Source organism: Odocoileus virginianus, chromosome 7, assembly GCF_023699985.2.
Source record: "Odocoileus virginianus isolate 20LAN1187 ecotype Illinois chromosome 7, Ovbor_1.2, whole genome shotgun sequence".
Taxonomy (NCBI): Eukaryota; Metazoa; Chordata; class Mammalia; order Artiodactyla; family Cervidae; genus Odocoileus; species Odocoileus virginianus.
This window is the reverse complement of record NC_069680.1, coordinates 17,757,410-17,780,306: the sequence shown is the minus strand read 5'-3', so window position 1 is coordinate 17,780,306 and position 22,897 is coordinate 17,757,410. Positions and strand designations below refer to the sequence as shown.

General features: G+C 40.3%; 1 protein-coding gene across 1 annotated transcript in view; it reads right to left on the bottom strand.

The window, feature by feature from the left end:
* The window catches only part of ATRNL1 (attractin like 1), a 751,710-nt gene extending 742,707 nt beyond the window's left edge, over nucleotides 1-9,003 (bottom strand). The window contains exon 1 of the mRNA XM_070470251.1: nucleotides 8,616-9,003. Coding sequence (XP_070326352.1) covers nucleotides 8,616-8,911 — 296 coding nt within the window. The 5' untranslated portion in view covers nucleotides 8,912-9,003. The remainder of the gene's footprint in view (nucleotides 1-8,615) is intronic.
* Between the last annotated feature and the right edge of the window lie 13,894 nt (nucleotides 9,004-22,897).

The window sequence follows — 22,897 nt, the reverse complement described above, 5'->3', positions numbered from 1 at the left end:
ACTAGATCACTGGTTTATTATAAAAGTATATAATTCAGGAACAGCCAGATGAAAGAGCTACATAGGATAATGTATGGGTAAATGGGTTCAGAATTTCCCTGCCCTGCCCAAGTACATCACTCTCCCAGCACCTCCAAGTGTTTATCAACCAAGAAGCTCTCCAAACCCCAAACCTTGGGGATTTATGGAGGGTTGACCATGTAGATATCATAGATCATTATCTCTATTTTCAGCCATTCTCCCTTCTCAAGAGAATGGGGGACAGGGCTGAAGAGTCCAAGTTTCAAACCATGACTTGGTCTTTCTGGTAACTAGCCCTTATCCAGGAGCCGATCAGGAGCCCACCCTGAGTCACCTCATTGAACAAAACACAGTATGATCACCAGGGAAATTACAAGGGTTTCAGGAGCTCTGTGTTAGGAACAAAGGTTAAAAAACAGCATTAGAACACGAGATGCTTCTAGTACTCTTATCACTTAGGAAATTATAAGGGTTTTAAGAACTCTATGCCAGGAACCAGGGGCAGATCAATATACATTTCCTGTTATCGCATGATGATCAACTCTCAAAATCAGGAACAGTAGAGAACTTCTTTAACCTAATAAAGGGCATTTATTAAAAAAAAAAAAAGCCTGCAGCTAACATGATAGTTCATGTTTAAAGATGTTTAAAGACTGAATGTTTTCCACCGAAGATTGGAAACAAGGCAAGGATATCCACTCTTCTACTCTTATTCAACATCAGGTTGCAGGTCCTAGCTAGTGCAACAGAAGAAGAAAAACAAGGGGATATAATGGGAAAGGAAGAAGTAAAACAGGTATGACTGTCTATGTAGAAAATCCCGGAGAATCTACAAAAACAGCTACTGAAACTGAGTTTGGCAACACTGCAGAAAACTAGGTCAACATACAAAAATCAATTGTTATTTATACATAATGAAAAAGAAAACTGGAAACTGAAATTTAAAGAAATAATATCAATTATAATAGCATCAAAGAATACAAACTACTTGGGTACAAATCTAACAAAATATGTTCAGGATCTGCATCTGAAAAGAAATCAATGAAAATCTAAATAAATGAAGAAATATATCTGTTGGAGGACTGCAAAACTCAATATTATCTAGATGTCAATACTACCCAAAATGATCTCTTGTATCAACACAATCTCAATTAAAATTCCAGTTTTTTTTTAAGAAATTGACAAACTGACTCTAAAATTTATATGGAAAAAGCATATGAACTAGAATAAACAAATGGATTTTCAAAATTAAAAATAGTTAAAGAAATTTCACTATCTAATTTCAAGACTTACTTGAACAGATCTTGAATCTATTGAAATGAATCTTGAAAGATTCAATAGTCAAAAAAAGGCATCCCAAGAAGGACAGACACATGGATCAATGGAACAGAACAGAATCAAGAAACAGATATAGAGATGACCAACTGATTTTCAACAAAGGAGCAAAACATCAATGAAAACAGGATAGCCTCTTCAACAAATGTTCACTCCATAATGAAAAGGGGATCAATTTACCAACAGGGTATAATAGAAAATTTCATGCACCTAATAACAAAGGCTCAAAATACATGAAACAAAAATAGATACGAGTGCAGAGAAATAGATCATTACAAAGTTATAATTGAAGGTTTCAATATGCCCTCTCAATAACTGACAGAAACAGACAGAAAATCAGAGAAGTTTTAGAAATCTTGAACAAAACTATCAACCAACTTGACTTAACTGAAATTTACAGAACACTCCCCCATCAATAGCACAATACACTCTTTTCACATGCACAAAGAATATTTACCAAAGTGGACAATACTCTAGCCAATAAAGTTTAAGTCCTAGTCATACAGCCTTACACATATTAAATAAATTGAACTTCTAGCTATAACTATTAAATGAACTGAGTTTATATTAAATAAGTTAAATTCAAACTTAAAGAATTAACTCCAAGTCTTGAGGGCTTCACTGGTGAATCCTACCAAACATGTAATGAAGAAATGATGTCAGTTCTACACACTTTCCTGGCATATTGAACAGTAAGGTCCCAGCTCACTCTATGAGGCCAGCATTACCCTGACTCTGAAACCAGACAAAGTTACTACAAGAAAAGAACAATATCCTTCCTGAATATATACACAAAAATTCTTTTAAAATTTTTAATAAATCAAACCCAAAAAGTACATAAAAAGAAAAATATATCATTTCAGATGAGGCTCATCCCAGGAATGTAAGGCTGGTTTACTATTCAAGACTTAAGCAATATAATTCATACTAAGCTTAAAATGAAAAATTATCATCTCAACAGATGCAGATTCCAATCTCAACTCAATTCCAATAAAAACTCTCAGAAAACTAAGAACAGAAGGGAACTTCCTCAATGTGACAATGGGGATTTACAAGAAACTTACACATGCTATCATATTTAATGGTTAAAGACTGAATATTTTCCCCTTAAATCAGGAACAAGACACAGTCAACTACTCCTTATCACCTGTATATATCACTATAATGGAGGTTCTAGCCAGGGAAATAAGGCAAGGAAAAGAAATGAAAGGCATCTAGATTGCAGAGAAAAGGCTTAAACTATCTTTATTTGCAGACAACATAATCAAGTATGTAGAAAATCATTAGTAATCTACAAAAACTAATACTACTACTAAAAACAAGTAATTTTAGGAAGATTTAAGGATACAAAACCAAAATACGAAAATGGAGTGGGGGGTAAAATGAATTGGGAGATTAGGATTGACACATATATACTTTGAGGAGAAGGAAATGGCACCCCACTCCAGTACTCTTGCCTGGAAAATCCCATGGATGGAGGAGCCTGGTAGGCTGCAGTCCATGGGGTCGCTAAGAGTCGGACACGACTGAGCGACTTCACTTTCACTTTTCACTTTCATGCATTGGAGAAGGAAATTGCAACCCTCTCCAGTGTTCTTGCCTGGAGAATCCCGGGGACAGGGGAGCCTGGTGGGCTGCCATCTATGGGGTCGCACAGAGTTGGACACAACTGAAGCACTTAGCAGCAGCAGCAGCATATACACTTTGATACTATGTATAAAATAGACAACTAATGAGAACCTACCATATAGCACAGGGAACCCTACTCACTGCTCTGTGGTTATCTAAATGGGAGGAAATGAGAAAAAGAGGGGATATATGTATACATATAGCTGATTCATTTTACTGTGCAGCAGAAACTAAATGCAGAAGTAAATCAAAATGGACTCAACCTAAATGCAAAATGTAAACCTACAAAAATTCTAAAAAAAAAAAAAGAATTAAAGAAAATTTTTCACTGAGGCAAAGGTTTCTTAGATACTACCACCAGAAAAAAAAAAAAAATCCATAAAAGGAATAACTTGAGAAGCTGTAATTCATTAAATTTAAAACTTCCGTCCATTGAAAACTGCTAAGAGAATGAAAAGACAAGCCCCAACATGCAAGAAAATATTTGCAAATGACACATCTTATAAGGAAATAGTATGCATAATATGTAAAGAACTTATAAAAATCAATAATAAGAAACAACTTTAAAAATGTGCAAAAGTTCTGAACAGACAACTCACCAAATGAAATTTACAGATGGCAAGTAAACACATGACAAGATATTCAACATCATTATCATAAGTCATTGAAAGTTAAAGGAAAGTTGCTCAATCGTGTCCGACTCTTTGCAACCCAATGGCCTATATAGTTCATAGAATTCGCCAGGCCAGAATACTGGAGTGGGTAGCCATTCCCTTCTCCAAGGGATCTTCCCAATCTAGGTATCAAACCCAGGTCTCCCGCATTCCATGCAGATTCTGAGCACGGGAGAACTGATGCCTTCAAACCATGGTGCTGGACAAGACTCTTTGAAGAGTCCCTGGGACAGCAAGGAGATGAAATCAAGTCAATCCGAAAGGAAATCAACTCTGAATATTCACTGGAAGGACTGATGCTGAAGCTGAAGCTCCAATACTTTGGCCACCTGATTGGAAGAGCTGATTCATTGGAAAAGACCCTGATATTGGGAGAGATTGGAGGTAGGAGGAGAAATGGATGGCAGAGGATGAGATGGTTGGATGACATCACCAACTCAATGGACACGAATTTGAGCAAACTCCAGGAGATGGTGAAAGACAGGGCAGCCTGAATATGCTGCAGTCCATGGAGTTGCAAACAGTTGGACGCAACTAAACAACAACAAGGAACTTTTGAGAGTGACTAACATTTTTAGGATCTTGACTGTGATGATAGTTTAAGAGGCGCATATATACATCAAAACTTTTTAAATTGTAGTATACTGCATGTCAATTATACCTCAATTAAGCTCTTAAAAATAATTTTTCAGAAAAAAATTTCAACTCTAATTATTCATTTTCAAAGTGCTACAAAGGAAAAACAGTGCTATAAGAGTATATGAGGGGTCATGTAGTCTGAAGAATTAGAAAAGCTTCCTTCAGACACTAGGATATGCTAAAATTTGATACTAAGGATGCTTAGTAATCAGTCAAGCAAAGACCATGCAGGAAAGAGGGCTCAGAGAGATGTAACAGTATGTGTGAAATGCCCTGAGTCCAAAAGCAATGTGACACTTTGAAGGCACTTTAAAAGGCAGGGAAGCTGGAAGAGTGAGTCAGTCATCTGCTAAAGGAACCAAATTATGCAGACACATGGTCTTCAAAACCATGCTACTTCAAGTAACTTATCAGTTGGGGATCTCAGAAACACTCAATTTAAATTATTATAAAATTCCATTGTGTGATTTTCATGTTTAATAACATGAAAAGAACCCATGCATATAAATTACATATTAGAATCTTAGTTTGAAATAAAGACTTGGGGACAGGGAGCATTCAATTTAAACATCATAGTTACTGAGAGCTTCCCTATTATTATTAAAAAGGATTCCAAATGATATATGTGTATATACACACATATGTTGGGGGGTTTTAGTAGTAACTTAGGAAAAATATTTACACATTTAACCCTACTGTTTTCTATTTACAACAGCAACCTCACTCCTGGTAGTATATTTTCATTTTGCTGTTAAAATAGAAATAGATTACTTCTATTATAAACATGTGAAATTCATCATCCATATTTGACTGATCAAAGAGGTTTAAAAAAAAATCTGCATACATTAAACATACAGTAAGATTTAACAGATGATTAGAGGAATGCTCAATAAATGTACTTTAATAATAAATTTAAATTTATAAAATATTTAGAAAATAATGAGGTATTTTCCAATCTCAGAACATTAATCTCAGCTATTTTCTTTACCTAAGAGAAATGAGAAGTCTTAGGTTCCTAAGTCATATAAGCAAAAAAATGTCCAAGTATGAACGCAAATTATAAGTTTATATAAACATAAATCTCAACTACTCTACAAAAATAATTCTAAAGACCTAGCTTATAACAGTGTTATTCATTCAAATAGAGTTTGTAGCAAAATGCTTTCCAGCCTAATGTTATACTATGCTGCCCAAGTAAATGTAATTTAAATTTGCATATATTTCATATATCATATCCTTGATTATTGTATTTCAAATTGGCACTGTCCTTTCTGATTCTCAGTCCTAAGTCTTTCAATCTAACTTTGGCTAAAGATCGGTGTTCATTCTGTTTTACCTAGGTGAAGAATGGCCTATAATCTGAGAGTTTTATTCTCTTCAAATGGAAGCAGAAGGCTGAAATCAATCCTAAGAGAACTGAAGCACCACTTTTGATACCATATTTGCTGCTGCATTTCTCCCCCCAACCATCAATCTTTCCTTCTAAAAAAGCATTTGAAGAATACTCATTCCCTAGTGAAATCCCTACACTAGAAAAAAAGAGCTAAGTTACCATGGAACCAGCCAATTAATTTTGACATCTGCTTACGAAGATTGATCATTTTTGATGTCTGTGTGTAAGGTTGCTATCCTTCAGTTGAGTAAAAGATTTTCAAGATAATTAATGGCGTGAGAATTTCCAGTTAAAAGTCTTTCCCACTGTGTTATTATTTCAAATATTGGATAAAACAAGCCAACATTCTTAAAGAAACCTTTCTTAGCTTAGCAGGCACTTTACCTGGAAGAAATCTTTTCTTCTAAACTGATTCGTCCCTTTAACATTAAATACTTCTTTACCCTAAGAGTATATATAACAAAACACAAAGAGTTGTACCAGTTATATTTACTCTAATTAATAGCTGGTACTCCACAGAGAATGAAAAAGTACTTACTAATAGAGTACAATGAATCATAGGAAATAGGTTCCAAGGAAATGAATATTCAATGATTAGTCCAGGGTTTATTGTTATTTAACTACATCTATATTTTAAAAAACTATTCCTCTTTTACTCACTAATGTATTGTTTATGAACAGCAACCATCTCTCTATATTATTTAAGCCGGTTTTAACTCGATCTGTGACCTTTCCTACTAACTGGGACAACATCTGCTAGTGAGGTTACAGGCTGCTGATCTAGCTGATTAACAATTCCACTTCTATACAATGTAGACAGAGGCTTCTCAGGACTGCAGCAATTTTTGTCCTCTTTAGACAAACAGAGCAATTCCAACCAAACGCCAATGTCCCTAAATTACATATGAATCAGGCAATCTTTCTCTTTATATAAAAATGGATATAAAAAATATATGTGGCTTTTTTTATTACTGACTACCACTTTCTATGTTCAAAATCCTCTCTTGCCAGGTGAAGAGGCTGGGCTGGCTGTTTTGTTCAAAGCAAAAGTTTAAGAACACTTAAGTAAAAAAGATTACTAATAAGCACAGTTCAAAACAGTATTTTTGCGGGTCTGGAAACATTTTTTAAAACTTTTAATTAGTAACTCTACTAAATTTTTTAAGGTATTTTTTTTTCCATCTAAATTTTTTTAAGTATTTTAAAAAACAAGAGTATTACACTAATTTGTGAAATTACGAAGCTAGGAAACATTTCAACTTACTCCTACAAAAGAATTTCATAAAACTTCATTCTGAGATTTCACTTCCAAAATCTTGCTGTAAATTAAACTTGCTGTAAGATCTACTTAAATTAAAAGGTCCCCTTTTAAAAAATACATTTTTACAATAAGATTTCAGGGACTTGTCTTAACCAGCAAGTTTAAAAAAACGAAAATATTTTGTTTAAAACTCCCAGGAAATTTTCTTTTGATACATAAGTAAGGTGAACCATAGGCTTCCCTTGTGGCTCAGCAGTAAAGAACACATCTGCCAATGCAGGAGGCACAGGTTTGATCCCTGGGTCGGGAGGATCCCCTGGAGAAAGAAATGGCAACCCACTCTAGTATTCCTGCCTAGGAAAGCTCATGGAAAGAGGAACCTGGTGGAATATACAGTTCATGGGTTTGCAAAGAGTCTGGTCACGATTTGGCAACTAAAGAACAACAAATGTGAACCATATTCTCATCTTTGCCTTAGAACTCAAGAGACACTCCACTTAGATCTGGCTATCACTGTGACAGTAAGTAACCCACAGAATGCAATTTCTGAGCCACTAACCCAGCCAGCAAACTTGATCTGAACTATCTGGATGACACAGAAGTTGACTTTCTTAAGGACTGTTCTGCACAAGTTGTCTGATGGATACCCTACTGGTCTCAAGTATTTTATCTGCTGCTGCCCCACACTCATCCATTTCTTTTCATACCAGGCAGCGACGCAATACACATGAACCAATAGGGGACAAGTATCTTTACTGTTGTAAAGCAAGCTCCTTAGGGCCTTAAGCTTCTGAAAAACCCAAGTGATGCTTCCACACAATAGCTGATAGTCAAATAACCAGTTAGGAATAGCTATTATCTCCACCACATTATAAAGTCCAGGTATTTCATCCCTTTATCTAACTCAAAGTCACTCTGTATTTCTCAATTCAAGATGCTCTTCGCACAATTCAGCACAGTAGTACTGGCTAAAAGTAAACGTTCTAGAGTTAGGCTGGCTGATTTGGATCACAACTCTGCCATCAGTACTGTGTAATCTTGGGCAAATTACTTAAACTCATTACCACGATTTCTCTCTGTAAAACCAGTATAGGAATCCTAGTAACTCAGAGTTACTAGGAACTCTTTGAGGAACAAATGAGGCACTCAGAACAAGGTCTGGCACATAGTAAGGTCATCATAATTCTACTTATGATCACTGTTACTAAATACACTAACAAGTTAGCAGTGGTTACCTCTAGAGAAGGGAGTAGGCTGGGGAAGACGGAGATACCGACAGACCAGAACTTTTAACCTTTACACTTCTGCACTGTTTGAACGCTTCACAATGCGCAAGTATTTCATGACTTACGTGCCTCATTTTTTATTAAAAAATAGTGTCCGCTAACAAAATGGTGTTTGGCACCGTAACTGAGTGCGGAATTTTTGACGATCAGGGAAAAAGACGGGCAGCGGACAGGTGGACCACCCGGAGAGGCTTCGCGTCCACGGCGGTCGGTGCCGGGCGCTTGGCGCAGGGTCGGGATCTCCAAGGCACGGGGCCCGGCGGAAGGCAGCGCTGGGGGCCGCTCCCAGCCCGGGGACCCCGGACCGAGAAGGGACGGGGGTGGGGGGGGAGGCTGCGGGGCAAGGCTGAGGTTCGGGGTCCGGCGAAGGCACTTACTTGAACCTGCCCTGGCAGTGCTGGCACTGGTCGCCCACCCAACCCGGGTCGCAGAGGCAGGTGGAGTTGACACAGCGGCCCGAGAAGCAGGAGCCGGTCCTTTCGCAGGGTTTCGACTGGGACACCTGCGCGTAGAGCGCCAGGTAGAGAAGGCCATAGCACAGCAGCCCGCTGTTCCCGTCCAGCAGCCAGGAGGAGGCGCCCCCGCCGCCGCCGCCGCCAGCCGGCCGAGCCCTCCACGACCCCGGGGCCGCCGGCTGCGGGGGGCCAGTGCGGGCCCGGCCCCCCGGCTCCATCTTCCCCAGCACCCCGGGCCGGCGGGGCTGCGCTCGCGGGCGCCGACAAGGATGCTCCAGAGGGGAAACCCGGCCGGAGAGGAAAACACCGAGCGTCCGCCGGCGCTCCTCCTCCTTCTCACCGGCGCCTGCCCCAGTCCCGCTCCCCGGTCCGGACGGGCAGATCCCAGCCGCGCTCGCCTCCGCTCGGCTCCCTGCAGTCGCGCTCGGGCATCGCCTCTCTGTCCGCTGACCTTGTCCGCTGCAGGCCGAGCCCACCGCCGCGGCGCCCGGGACTGGGCCGGAGGCGGGGACCTGCGGGAGGGGGAGGGGACCCCGCGCGCGGCCCCGCCTCGCCCGCCGCACGGGCCAACAGCCTGGGCGCCCCGCCGCGCGCGCCCGGGAGGGCGGGGGGCCACGGGAGCCCCCCGAGGTGGGCGCGCCCACCGCGGGAGGGGGTACTCGGGAAGCGGGGCTTCAGCCTCGTCCCGCCCGGCCAGCCTCCGGCGGCCCCCCAGCAGCCATCTGCTCTCCGGTGCCGCGTTAGCCAGACGCCGGGGCTGCCTCTAGGGCCGGCGGGGTGCGGGGCCGCCTCCCGCTCGCGCGCCGGCCTCCGCTCCTCCCCGCCGGGCCCTGCGCGTGGTCTCGCCCCGCCCCTACAGGGACTGGGGACTCCCCCCCGGCGAGCGCGCGCGCGCGCCCACCCCGCCCGGTCCGCCGCGGGAGGGGAGACCGGCCCCCCAGGTGTGGCCCCCAGCGCCCGCGGTGCCCTTCCCCTCGGGGCCCCGGGGAACCCGGCCCCCGCGCCTCCGGATCTCCCCCCCGCACCACCCCCGCGACAGCCCCCCCCCCCCCCCAAGCGAAAGATCAGAGCGGGACCGGCTTCGCAGCTTCAGCAGAAAAGAAGCCCTTCCCGGCCACTGCCTACAGCGGTAAAAGTGCAGCGTTTTTCCCCTAGCGCTTCCCCCGCCCCTCCCTCCGTCCCATCCTCCAGCCTATTTCTTCTTTTTTTCTTAAAAGAGAAAAACTCCAGCAACACACAAAGAGCTGAGCATGTGCAGCAGCAAAAGTCTTAAAGGCACCGCAGTCCGACCACGTTGAGGGGTCCGCAAGAACTGGGAGGGGCGAGGGCGAGGGGCCGCGCGGGTCGCGGAGCCGGATCCGCAGCCGAGGGACGGTGTGGGGGCGGGGGGTGTCATTTCTTCCGCGGAAAGAATGACTCCCCGGCCCCCAACAAAGAGCGGCGAGGTTCTGAGGCCCCCTGGCGCGCCGCCCCACTCCGACGCTGCCTCAGAACCCCAGGTTATCTCCCTTTCTGCTCTCAGTGTTTCCTTCTCCATCTGGGACAATATTCTGCCGTGAAAAATATTGCAACATCGGGGCTTTTTTTTTTTTCCAGAAGGGCAGAAATGATGCCCAGAAAAGAGCCTTTTTTTTTTTTTACTTCCTATGTGGCAGGCTTTCCTCCTTTAGATGACTTTCCAAGATTTGATGGCATATGCTGAAATTTTTGCTTTGTACCTTCGTACCTTCTCTGAACAGGCCATTTGAACCCTTGAGAAAGAAAGCTGGAGATGAAATGCAGCCATGGGCACTCGAGTTCCAGCAATGTTATTGGATCCCCACCAAAGAGCAGGCAGTATGGAAAAGAATCTGAAATCTACCAAAGACATTTCTGACAGCAAAAGCAGCAAAAGTTTTTATTGTAACCACACAGCCATAATATTATTGTTAAGATTGAACTCGTGTTTATTTGGGGCATAATGTACCCACGTCATCTCTTTTAATCTCTGTTACCCCCACTTTGTAGATAAAATCCTCCATTAACCCCATTTTGCAGATGAGAATAGAAAGACTCAAAAAGGTCCAAAGATTTGTCAATGACAGATTAGAAGTAAGCAATGAACCATGCTTTAAACACGAGTCTTCTGACTTCTGTGCTTTTTCAGCTGTTTACCAGGCTGTTTCTATTAGCAGATGCTTTGTTCTAGTTTGGTGAATAAAATGTAAGTGTTGGCTCGGTTTGCAAATACCTCAGCAATGACTTAAGGAGGGGAATAAAGGTCCAGAAAGAGGTAACTCCTTAGGAAGTTAAAAAAAAAAAAAAGGAAAACCATGATTTTCATTTATATAACAAATCACAGTTCCCCCAAAGTAGCAGAACCAGAAATGTCCTCCTCAAACCTAAAAATTTGGACAGGTCCTTCAACTCACAACTTTTCCATATCGGTTTGTCCCTTAGAGATTAGTTGAGGAGAGGAGAACATTTTGGGAAAAAATTTAAAAGGAGGATATCGTTCTAGATCACACATTTTAATTTCCATGAAGGCAAAATCAGAAGTCTCTAGGATTAGCCATGCATGAACAATCCCTTGTGGCTTTCTCCATTCCTCTCATGCCAGCCAAGGTTTAAAGTCAACCACATCCTTCTCATGTCTAATGTAGAGGTGCTTTCAGACATGTGGAAAGTGGCCAAACTCTTAAAACCATCACTGAGTGCAGAGGTAGCTCAAAGGGTACACAGGAGCCGCTTTAACAAGAGAGCACTGCTCAGCCACTTACTGACTGTAGGCTATATTTAAGCAAAGGGTTTGCCCATTAAAAATATACATCTTTTAATCTTCTAACCACTATAATCAGTTCAGTAGTTTATGTTACACTGCAGAACATGCAGCCCTACAGGCCTCCTCTCAACACTGCCTTTAGAATCAAGCTGAATATATTAAATTTATATAAAATTGTTCTCAGAAGGATCTCACAGGATTTTCACTTGCCCTATATCCTATTTTTCTTTCAAACTCTTTCAGTCAGCATTTACTGAGTAACTATTATGAATTTAAGCAAGAGAAAACAAAGATGAATAAAACATGATTTCTCCCCCTGAATAAGCTTATCTTTTATAAGGCTCACTAGATTGGGAGTTCCTAATACAGTTGAATGTAGACACAGAAAACTTAAATGATTTACAGTGGTCTCACAAAATAGTGGTAAAACTGGCCCAGGATCTTGACAAATGTTTCAGTATCTTCTTTGATCAAAAAATTTTAAAACTCCAACATGATGCTCTCTTTTTTCCGAAGGAGAGTCAGCATCCTAGCTGTGCTACATGACACTACAATAATTCATAGTATTGGTAATAGCAGTCATAAATTCAGCAGAAAGGTGAAAATTTACTCCAAAGAGAGAGTGGGGGGAAAGTCACTTTTACTGAAGTAGAATGAAACTGTTAAGATTTTGAAAGTATGTATTAAATTTGCTTCAAGGGGAAAGATAAGAAAGTATATTTGCTCAACAATTAGCCTTATATCAGGACCTTTAAATATTAGGGGGAGTGTGTTCCATTTCCATTCATACCACCTAACAATGGGTCTATAATATAAAAGGCAAAAGTCTGAGACTTCATGTAGCCAAATTGAAGGAATGCGAATGATTTTGCTTTTAAAGAACAGGAGAAATTATAGATCCATTGCTCTGTTGATTGCTATTCAAAATAAAGTAAAAGATCCTATTTGAACTAATGAACCAAAGCAGCCCCTTCTCAGTTGCTTGATTGAGGAATTATCTTTACTCTGGTTATTGTGCATCATTCGGCTCATGGGAGGCTTCTGAAAGCAGCCAAGGTAATGAGAGCTGTAGCTAGTGTGGCCCCAAGAGCCAGAAATGCATTAATTCAAAGGGACTCTTAGTGCAAATGGGACAGTATTTTAAGACACTGATAGAGTATGAATGGTCTGTGAGTTTTGAGCGTGGGGGGAAAAATCACCTTGAAGCACTCATTAAAGTATATTGATCATATTGAAAATATTGATATGGCTCTGACCTGAAACCCCACCTCCCCTCCACAACCAAAATCAAACACGCTGCTTTCTCTTGGATTCATTCTTTCCTTCTAGCAGTTTCTCCTGCTGTCACTCTTGCAAACACACACATACAGACTGATCCTGCCAATTTTTCAACTTAACACATTTCAAACATATTGTTATAAGTAAATTCAAGGAAATAAGTCCAAGGATTCTAAATATACTCTGCTGGACTAATACATTTTTGTTTAAAACTGGGAAATAAAATGAGCATGTTTAAACTTTTTATCCTAAATACTCAGACTTGTTACCCAAAAAAGTTGATTGCCAGCACTCAATTGCAAAAATGTGTCTTTTGTGAAACAATTCAATAAAAATATGGGCTAGGACGTCTTGTTAAACATAGGGGACTAAGTATATGCATTTACTCCTACTCTGAACTTTACCAACATGGGAGAAAAAAAAGAATTTTTTTTTAATTTTTAAAAGTATAAAGTCACAAAGAAAATGAGAATAGAAACAAGTAGTAGATGACAGGTATGCATGCATTTGGAAGAGTCAATTCATTGGAAGGAGGAAAGTGAATGGAGAAATATATTCCTGCAAAGATAAATGACAATAAGAAGCCTGTTTCTCCTGAAGACCCCAGGAAAGTCTCAGGATTCAGAGGCAAGAGTTGCCATAGACAGTAAAGATGGGGCTTTAGGATGAAAACGGGGTAAATGGTTGAGGCCAACATAAGGACCCACAGTACCCTTCCTCACCCCAAGCAGCTAAAACTAACCCAGGCCCAACTGACAGGAGGTTAAAACTCTTAAGAAATTAATCAAAGAGGTTTCAGATTTGGGGCACCAGAGATGAGGAAGGAGGCAGTGAGGTACATAGTTGAAAATGGAGAGATTAAGTGAAAATCTGTATGTTGAATGATATCATTTCCTTGCCTCCTTTGCCTTCCTATTCCCAGAACACCTATAGCCAACTGAATAACCTCCAGGCAGAAACCTGAAGGACATTCATCTGAAAAATGGAATGGTCCAAGAGAAAAGATACTGTCATTTGGGGTCTCCCAACCAGATGGCAAACCTACAATAAATGAAGCCCAATGGATAACCTTACAATGAAGCCTGCTAGTCAGTAAGCCAATTCAATCCTTTTTCTTATGACTCTTTCTTAAATATAGACAGCAAAAGTTCATCTGACATAAAATACAGAAACCAAAACAAAGAAAAAGAAATTAGAGACAGCACAGTCAAAGCAATAAAAGAAAGTTTTGCAACCATGAAATAAGTACTGGATATTCTTAAAAACATGAAAGGACACTCAGAGAACATTAAAAAAAAAAAAGATAGCCAAAATTAAAATGCAGTAGACACTTGCATTTTAAATAAATGCAGATAAATGTAGGAAATCATCTAGAAATTAGAATAAAAGACAAAGAAGGCATCTCCTCTTATGGATAAAGGGAAAACTACGATTAGAAGCTTCATTAATGATGATGTATGATTATAAATTAAGCATTTATCATGTGAGTACATTTATTAATGTGGTGGTTCATTAATGCACAACTCCAATGTAGGAGGAGAAAAAATCATCTAGATTAATTTATTGAACATAAGAAAATTTCCCAGAACTAGACTGAGCCTCCAGATTCCTAAAACACTGAGATTAACAGACTCACATATTAGGGGGGAGTGGAGAAGAGAGAGAGGAAGGAGACAGGCAAATGCAATGGTGTCCACAAGTATGAGGATAAAGACATTTTCAGACACACAAACCTCCATAAATTGTGTCTCCTAAGGGGCCCTTCTTTAGGAAACTCCTGAAGAATGAAACAAAGGGACAAGAGGCTCAACATAAGAGAACTGTGAAAGGATATCCTAGGATGATGCACAGCAGTGCCCCAACAGAGGCTGGGGAGGGAGGTATCTAGGAAGGTGACGGAAATGAGTGCTTGAAACTGTGGGAGCTTTTGGAAAAAAATATTAACAATATGTGACAGATCTTGGAGCATTTGGGTAGAAGATGGAATAAGCCAACAGAGACTTAAGTAAATGAACAAAATGAACCGATTATTGGCTAGAGAAAAGAAAGAAAGAATGAGAAAAAGGAAACCTATGTGAGATGGTTCAGCAGGAAATGATACTTAAATAGTCATAATAATGCAAACTTTATTGATTTGGGGACTTCCTCCATGGCTTCCCCTGTGTCTCAGATGGTAAAGAATCTACCTGAAGTATGGGAAACCTGACTTAGATCCCTGGCTCCTGAAGATCCCCTAAAGACGGAAATGGCAACACACTCCAGTATTCATGTTGGGAAATCCCGTGTACAGAGGAGCCTGGTGGGCTACAGTCCATAAGGTAGGACATGCCTGAGTGATTAAGACTTCCTTTTCTTTCCCATAGCTCAGCAGGAAAAGAATCTGCCTGCAATACAGGAGACACAGGAGACATGAGTTTGATTCCTGGGTCAGGAAGATCCCCTGGAGGAGGAAGGGTTCTTGCCTGAAAAATCTCATGAACAGAAGAGCCTGGCAGGCTACAGCCCAAAATGTCACAAAGAGTCAGACATGACTGAGTTACTAAGCTCGCACACTATTGATTTAACCAAAAATCTATAAAATGTCTATACTAAAAAGATGGGAGCAGAGTAAAGAAGGACAGTGCTAAATCTTAATTCTTTAATAAGAAATGATTACAAGTTCAAAGCTGATAAATACAGAAGTAGAAGAATAAGTACATGACACTGAAGAAAAAAGTTGAAAGCTACTTTCTCTTAGGGAATAGGGAAGAGGAGCAGGAGATGCAACATTTTTTTATAAAACTTTCAGTACTCCTTGATTAAAATTTTTAAATTACTTATAAAATATACAGAAATAATAAATAAAAATATAGGTCCCTAAGAAAATAAAGGTAGCATGGGACCTAAGACTCACAGACTATTGAGTCTGATTTAGAATTCTGCCACCTATATATTAGTTACCTTTGTGTGACATTAACCTCTGTGACTCAGTTTTGTCACCTGTAAGATAGGAATAATCAAACTACTTGTCAATGCCCACTTCAGAGCTGAGATGACAGTCCAAACGGAATAATATATGAACACACTTAGTAAATGGTAAAGTACTATACAGTGTTATACTATATACTATATTGTAAATTATAATATATTAATATATATTAATAGTATTGATATTTAATGTTCAAAAATTACTTTTAGGAACAGAATTCATCCTAATCCCATGTGAAGGAAAGAATTATTGAGAGATTTGGTCAATACAAAAACACAAAGAAAGACGCAGAGCTATAAGAAAACTGCATTATTTTAAAGATGAATCTAGTCCAAGTTCTTCATTTTGCAGATGAGATCCTGGCACCCAGAAAAGTGAAGTTTTATGCAAACTTGCACAGTGATGGAGCTTAGTCTAAACCTAGTTTACTTGAAAAGCATCCCAGTTTTCTTTGTCTTATACCTTAAAAGTTCAGGCTAATAGGAGAAACTTACAGGTTAGTCATCCATACCTAGCTCCATAAAGGCCTTCCAAGGCTTTAATGAAGTTAACTGATTTGCCCAACATCACATAAATGAGTGACATCAGAGGCAAAACTAAACCAGGGGGCAGACAAAGCATGAACCTTGTGTGAAACACTTAGAACCGAATGAAAAGCTGGCAGCAGAGCTAAAGGCAGAACTTGAAAGCCCAGCTCAGGCTCTGGGACATACAGATGATCAATTAGTATCAATTAACTGGCTGAATAAAGGGCCTGCCAAAGTATGAAGAGAAAGGCCAGAAAGGAAACAGGCACGCTTTAAAAAAAAAAAAAAAAAAAGCTGCAATTAACATAAGCCCAGTCAGCAACAAAATCTCTCTTGAAAATGGAAATCTAAGAATTTGACTTACTGAATGAGACAAGGATGTGAGAAGGATGGCGGAAAACAAAGGAAGAAAGGGCATGGCCCATGATAGACAAAAAATGTGAAGACAGGGTACCTAAATGTAGGATTCTCCAAAATATTCCAAGATAACTCATAGGTCTCCCTGTCTTCTCCTTTTTGAGACTGTGTTGAAAGAATGAAGGCAGAGGAAAGTTTCTCTTTTGCATACTCAGCATCTCATTTGCTGGTACTTTCCTTCATGCAAAAGAACAAAACCCCCTTTCAAAAAAAACCATACTGTTTTATTAATAGAAATATTAAAAACTTCAATTTGAATGAGGTAACGTAAAAGGAAATATTATAGTCTTTTATTTTCAAAAGTCATAATTTTTCTCCAATAGGTAATTCTGATTTCTCCAGATGACTCTTCTTAGTAATCACTGCTTTATGCTCTATCACCTTACTTCCAAATGAACCAACTTTAAGAAAGGTCATACACTGAAAAAATAGTGTCATTGAATACAAATGACTTTGAGTAATAGAAAGAATTGCTCTAGTTGTGAGAAAAATCCAACAACTGATACACACTCCTAAACCACTGTCTACATGTAGCTAAACTAGGTAGAATTTCTATAAACCTTAGTTAAGTTGGGATTTGCTTCATGTTCTCTCTGTTTTAAGAAAAAGTGAGTCACTGTAAGAAGAACAGGAAGTACTTCAAAAACAAAAGCTTCCAAGCAAAATAAACAATTCATATGAACGGTAACATACTAGCTTTAGAAAGCTAGGGTCCTGACATCAGAAAATATGTTTATGTTTACCAGGAAAAGAACATGAAAGAGAATTATGGACACTCTGATCAGGAGAGACCAAGCCATCAGGATGCAGCGAGGTTTCCTTGAACACAGCTCAGACACACAGAAGAACCGCAAAACAGCACACATAAAAAAAGAAAAATATCTGACAAATGATAGCCAGGCCCCACAACTCCCGATAACACGACATTCTACTTATTAAAAACATCAGTCTTGGAAGACTCCAGGCACAGTAATTTTGAAAATGTACACAAGTAAATTAAAACCAGCCTTATGATTCTTCCTATCGTAAGGCCCTCACCCATATCCCTCTGCAAAGCTGATGTGAAATTTAAAATGCAATGAAAAAAAAAAAATCAACTTCAACATTGCTGATTTTAAACAAGAACCCCAAGTTTTCTATTTTTAAATGAGAATGTAGTTGGAGAGACTTTCTGCACGTGAAGAGGATATATATTTTTTCTAGGAAAATTCCTTCTACAGTAAACAGAGAAAATGTTATATCCACAACGAGGAAGTATATGCAAGAGTTGTATTTATTGAATTATCTAATCCACTTGACAGCAGATGTTTTTGGACAAGCTTTATGGCCATGCTCTTCCTTACAGACACGGTCCTTTAGTTTTTGGAGGCAGCACACAGTAGTGCCAAGAGGATGGAATAAAGAGCCAGGAGACCCAGACTCTAAAACTAAACAGTATGTGCCTCACTTGCTCTCAGTTCTTTCATTTGTAAAACAGCAAAAAATATTAGCCATCCCTGAACGTTAATGGGAGACTCAAAATTCCAAATGAGATAAAATGTCAAAGTTTTTAAAAAACTATAAAGCCCTATTTGTGCCTCCTTTTATTCTTTCTGGGCAAACACTGTGGTGGGACCCATAGGGGCCACGTGACACTGCAGAGTCACAGAGCAAACTCAGTAAATCTCAGTATCTTGATTCCCCATTGCAGTAGCCTAGCCCATTGATTTATGCCGGGGTGAAGTAAATGACCACACGTGTACAGTGACCACTGAAAAGGCCCAGAGAACAAAACATACTGCCCCCATACTCAAGTTAAAACCTGTAACTCAAGCTCAGTGCTTTTGTCTTTTAGCTTAAGATTTTGTTTTTTGGGCACTTGCACTAATGCAAATACCTTTGACAGGTTAAGGTGATTTAGTCTGTACCAGCCAATAACATCTTCGTATGAATGACTTTCTACCTATTCCTGACACTAGTTTTGATAATAACTATATAGAACAGACTTGTGGACTCTGGGAGAAGGCAAGGGTGGGATGTTTCAAGAGAACAGCATTGAAACATGTATATTATCTAGGGTGAAACAGATCAACAGCCCAGGTTGGGTACATGAGACAAGTGCTCGGGCCTAGTACACTGGGAAGACCCAGAGGGATCGGGTGGAGAGGGAGGTGGGAGGGGGGACTGGGATGGGGAATACATGTAAATCCATGGCTAATTCATTTCAATGTATAACAAAAACTACTGTAATGATGTAAAGTAATTAGCCTCCAACTAATAAAAAAAAAAAAAAAGAAAGAAATGTTTATCTTTGAAATGCAAGGATGCTTAAAAAAAAAAAAAAAGAAAAGAAAAAAAGAAAAGTCTAAAGATGTATCATCTACCCAACCACCCCTCCCTACTACTCAGGACACATGGCACACAGGGCTACTACCCAGTCTGTTCTTAAGAAAATGGATGTAAGAAAATAGTAACAGTCTTTAGCAATTTAGTATAACATGGTGTCCATGGGCTGGTGGGGAGGGCAGGGAGGGCTGGAGGATTGTTCTCCTGTCTCCTCTCTCTTTCTAAACTCTCTTCGCTGTAGACCTCGGCGTTTCAGTGGAGGTGGGGTGGGAATACATATATATATATTATATACGTCCATGGAGAGAATGTTTATGTGTTTTAAAAGAAGTCCAAGGAATTCCCCAGCAGTCCTGTGGTTAGGACTCCATGCTTCCATTGCAGGGGTCATGGATCTGATGCCTTGTCAGGGAACTAAGATCCTACACCATGTGGCATGGCCAATAATTTTTCAAAAATTAACAAAGTCCAACGAGAGATCAAACAGAAATGAATTAAATGCTAATGGCGGGATTTTAGGCTGTGGCTCTGGATGAAAAATTTGACACAGGCTGTATGGTGGGTAGCTACCCTACTTCTAAATGGAAATTGGACTAGCAGTAGGATTTTGGCATCTCTGACTACATAATGAATGAATTTAAGGGAAGAATTAGAATGAAAGGTTGGGTGTTCACTTGTAAGCACCCTCCCTAGACTCGATTCTGGTAGGAATCATCAGCAAAAATCCTGATTATTTTTAACGGCTAGGAGGATGCTTAAGGAAATGTCAGTCTCTAAGATTACCCCAAGTCTCCTCTGCAAAAATAATAACATCACTGCCGACAGATTCTTGGCTCAACCGGTCTTCTTTTAAACATGCAGACTAGTGAAAATGAAATACTTATTAGAGAAAGATTGGAAAGAATGAAACTGGAAATGATCACTCAAAATAAAGAAAAAAATCAGCCTCATTAATAAGGGGGAAAATCTGGGCATTCTGAGCTAGCCAGACACCAAAAATACGTAGGAATAAACAGCAAAGCAGCAGTACTCTTGGTGTGATATCTTTGAGTGGAGAGTAACTTAAAGAAACCACTGAAAAACCTCCCAAGCACATGCTCAGGAGCCTTGAAGGTACCGGACAGTCCCGCTGGGTGAACAGTGTCGCATCAAGTGGAAACATTTCCTCTGGCTTCTGATCAGTGTATGCCCTGAAGCCCCAGGACTTGGCTGGTGCTCATTATTTTTATTCTAACTCTGTTGCTGCAAACGCTAACCTCATTCACATGAAAGCTTGATCTTGCTAAATCATCCTAAGCTATCTGCAGCAATTATCCCATGATTAAATTTCTAAAGTTAATTGTTAAGTTTAAAAAAACAGCCTCTTTTATTAGTTTAAAATTTTTCTGCCTTTTCATTTTACCAAGTGTCCTTTTAGTCCTTAATTATTAGAAAACATAAATAAAAGTGTCCAATTATCCTTCTCTTTAACCTTTATCATTTTATAGCTCTTATCAGATTTCTGCTTTCTTTTCTCCCGACTAGAAATTCCTCACCATTCATCTCTAGGTTCTATCTTCCTGTACGAGCTGTAATTATTTTACTTGAACTTGTCTAATTTATTTCTGATCTGGCTCAGTCATTTTTGAGATAAAGAAAAATGGAAAGAAGCCATTCAAAATTAGGACATGCCCTTTGTAAAAATGAACATAAATTTATTACAATATTTTCTATAACCCTTTTAACCAGAATGGTTTCCTATTACTTATTTGGCTACCACTACTCTTTAAGATGTGCTCTATGAACAGTTCTTGATGGTGTCTACATGCTTTTCCAATATGGTTTAGAAAAAATTCAATACCCATGAGGATATTATTGAAATTATTCCTTTCTGAGACTCATTAGAATCAAAGAATCTCAAGATAAATCTCTATCTTTGGTGTGATCCTCTACTTAGTTAAGTAAAATGTGTAGGTACTTCTAGATTTCCACAATTGTGGGTTTTGAGTAATCCAATATCTCTTTCCCATCTGCACTAGATAATTATAATTAGAGACAAAGTCCTCAGCTTCTTTTGAGAAAAAGAAGCGACTTCGCATGCATGCATGCATCCTTTGCCAGGTGGCCCTAATGGTGAAGAATATGCCTGCCAACGCAGGAGACATCGGGTTCAATCGCTGCCTTGGGAAGATCCCCTGGAGGAGGTCATGGCAACCCACTTCAATATTCCTGCCTGAGAAATGCCATGGACAGAGGAGCCTGACAGGCTATGGCCCACAGCATCGTGCAGGGACACAACTGAAGCCACTTAACACGTACATCCTTCTTATATTCTCCTCCACTGATAAAGCCTACTTAAGCAGCCCTGTTTTGCACACATGATTGAATGAATGAATGAGTTAGTCGCTCAGTCGTGTCCTATTCTTTATGACCCCATGGACTGTAGCCCACCAGGCTCCTCTGTCCACAGAATGCTCCAGGCAAGCATACTGAAATGGGTTGCCATTTCTTTCTCCAGGGGATCTTCCTGACCGAGGGATTGAGCCTGGGTTTCCTGCATTGCAGGCAGATTCTTCACTGTCTCTGCCACCAGAGAAGCAGCTCTGCTTAACTACTAAAGGCGTTCCTCAGATGGCTTAGCTGGTAAAGAATCTGCCTTCAGTGTGGGAGGCCTGGGTTTAATCCCTGGGTCGGGAAGATCCCCTGCCGAAGGGAATGGCAGCCCACTTCAGTATTCTTGCCTGGAGAATTTCAGACAGAGGAGCCTGGCGGGCTACAGTCCATAGGGTAGCAAAGAGTTGGACACAACGGAGTGAGTAACACTAACTACTGGTAATTAGCACAGATACATGCGCCAACCTAGGGGCAGCCAATCCTTAGGCTCACCAGTGCTAATCAAACAGAGGTGAACTAGGGCAATCAAATTCTCACATTTGGACACTTGAATTAGGAAATATAAAAAGGATTAAGCAATTAAGACCAGCAACTAAAGTTGAAAATTTGTGCAGAAAAAGAGAAACCGTTGGGTAGAGGAGGAGCCAAAAAGATATAACTCAAATTATGAGGTCAGAGTTATGAAGAAGAAAAAATTGTAGATAAGTAGCAACTCTGACATATAGAAATGATAAAGTAGAAGATAAGGAGATTTTTCTCTCTAGTAATTAGAAGAAGAAACAAACCCATGGAGAATTGTTGAATCATATTGCCATCAGTAGAGTGATGAGCCATGAACTCCTGCGGCTGAGGATTCTAGAGCTGCCTTGAAATGACTACTGAATTCCTATCTCCTGACTTCCTGTCGTAGATTTTCATGAGAGTCAAGCTTGTACTGGTATTTATCCAATAACTCCATTACTTGAGCTGGCTTGAGTGAATCTCATCCTAGAAACTCTGAAAGCCTAACCATAAGCATCATTCTCATCCATATTTTAGCCCAGATCGTCTTCCACTGGGCTTCCCTGATAACTCAGTTCATCGCCTGCAATGCAGGAGACCCTGGTTCAATTCCTGGATCAGGCAGATCCGCTGGAGAAGGCATAGGCTACCCACTCCAGTATTCTTGGGCTTCCGTGTTGGCTCAGCTGGTAAAGAATCCACGTGCAATGTGGGAGACTGGGTTCGATCCCTGGGTTGGGAAGATCCCCTGGAGAAGGGAAAGGCTACCCACTCCAGTATTCTGGCCTGGAGAATTCCACGGACTGTATAGTCCATGGAGTCGCAAAGGGTCGGACACAACTGAGCGACTTTCACTTTCACATCTTCCATTACAAGCATTTTCTCCAGTTTATGTCACCTGTGCTTGCCTTGTGCTCCCACCCTGAAATCCCATGATGTTTTCTACATACCTCTCTGATAACATCTACATCATTGCATGTTACACAGTCTCCTTTCCTAGACAATGAGCCTATCGGAGGCAGAGACTGCCTTGTTCCAGTGGAAAGAAATAGTT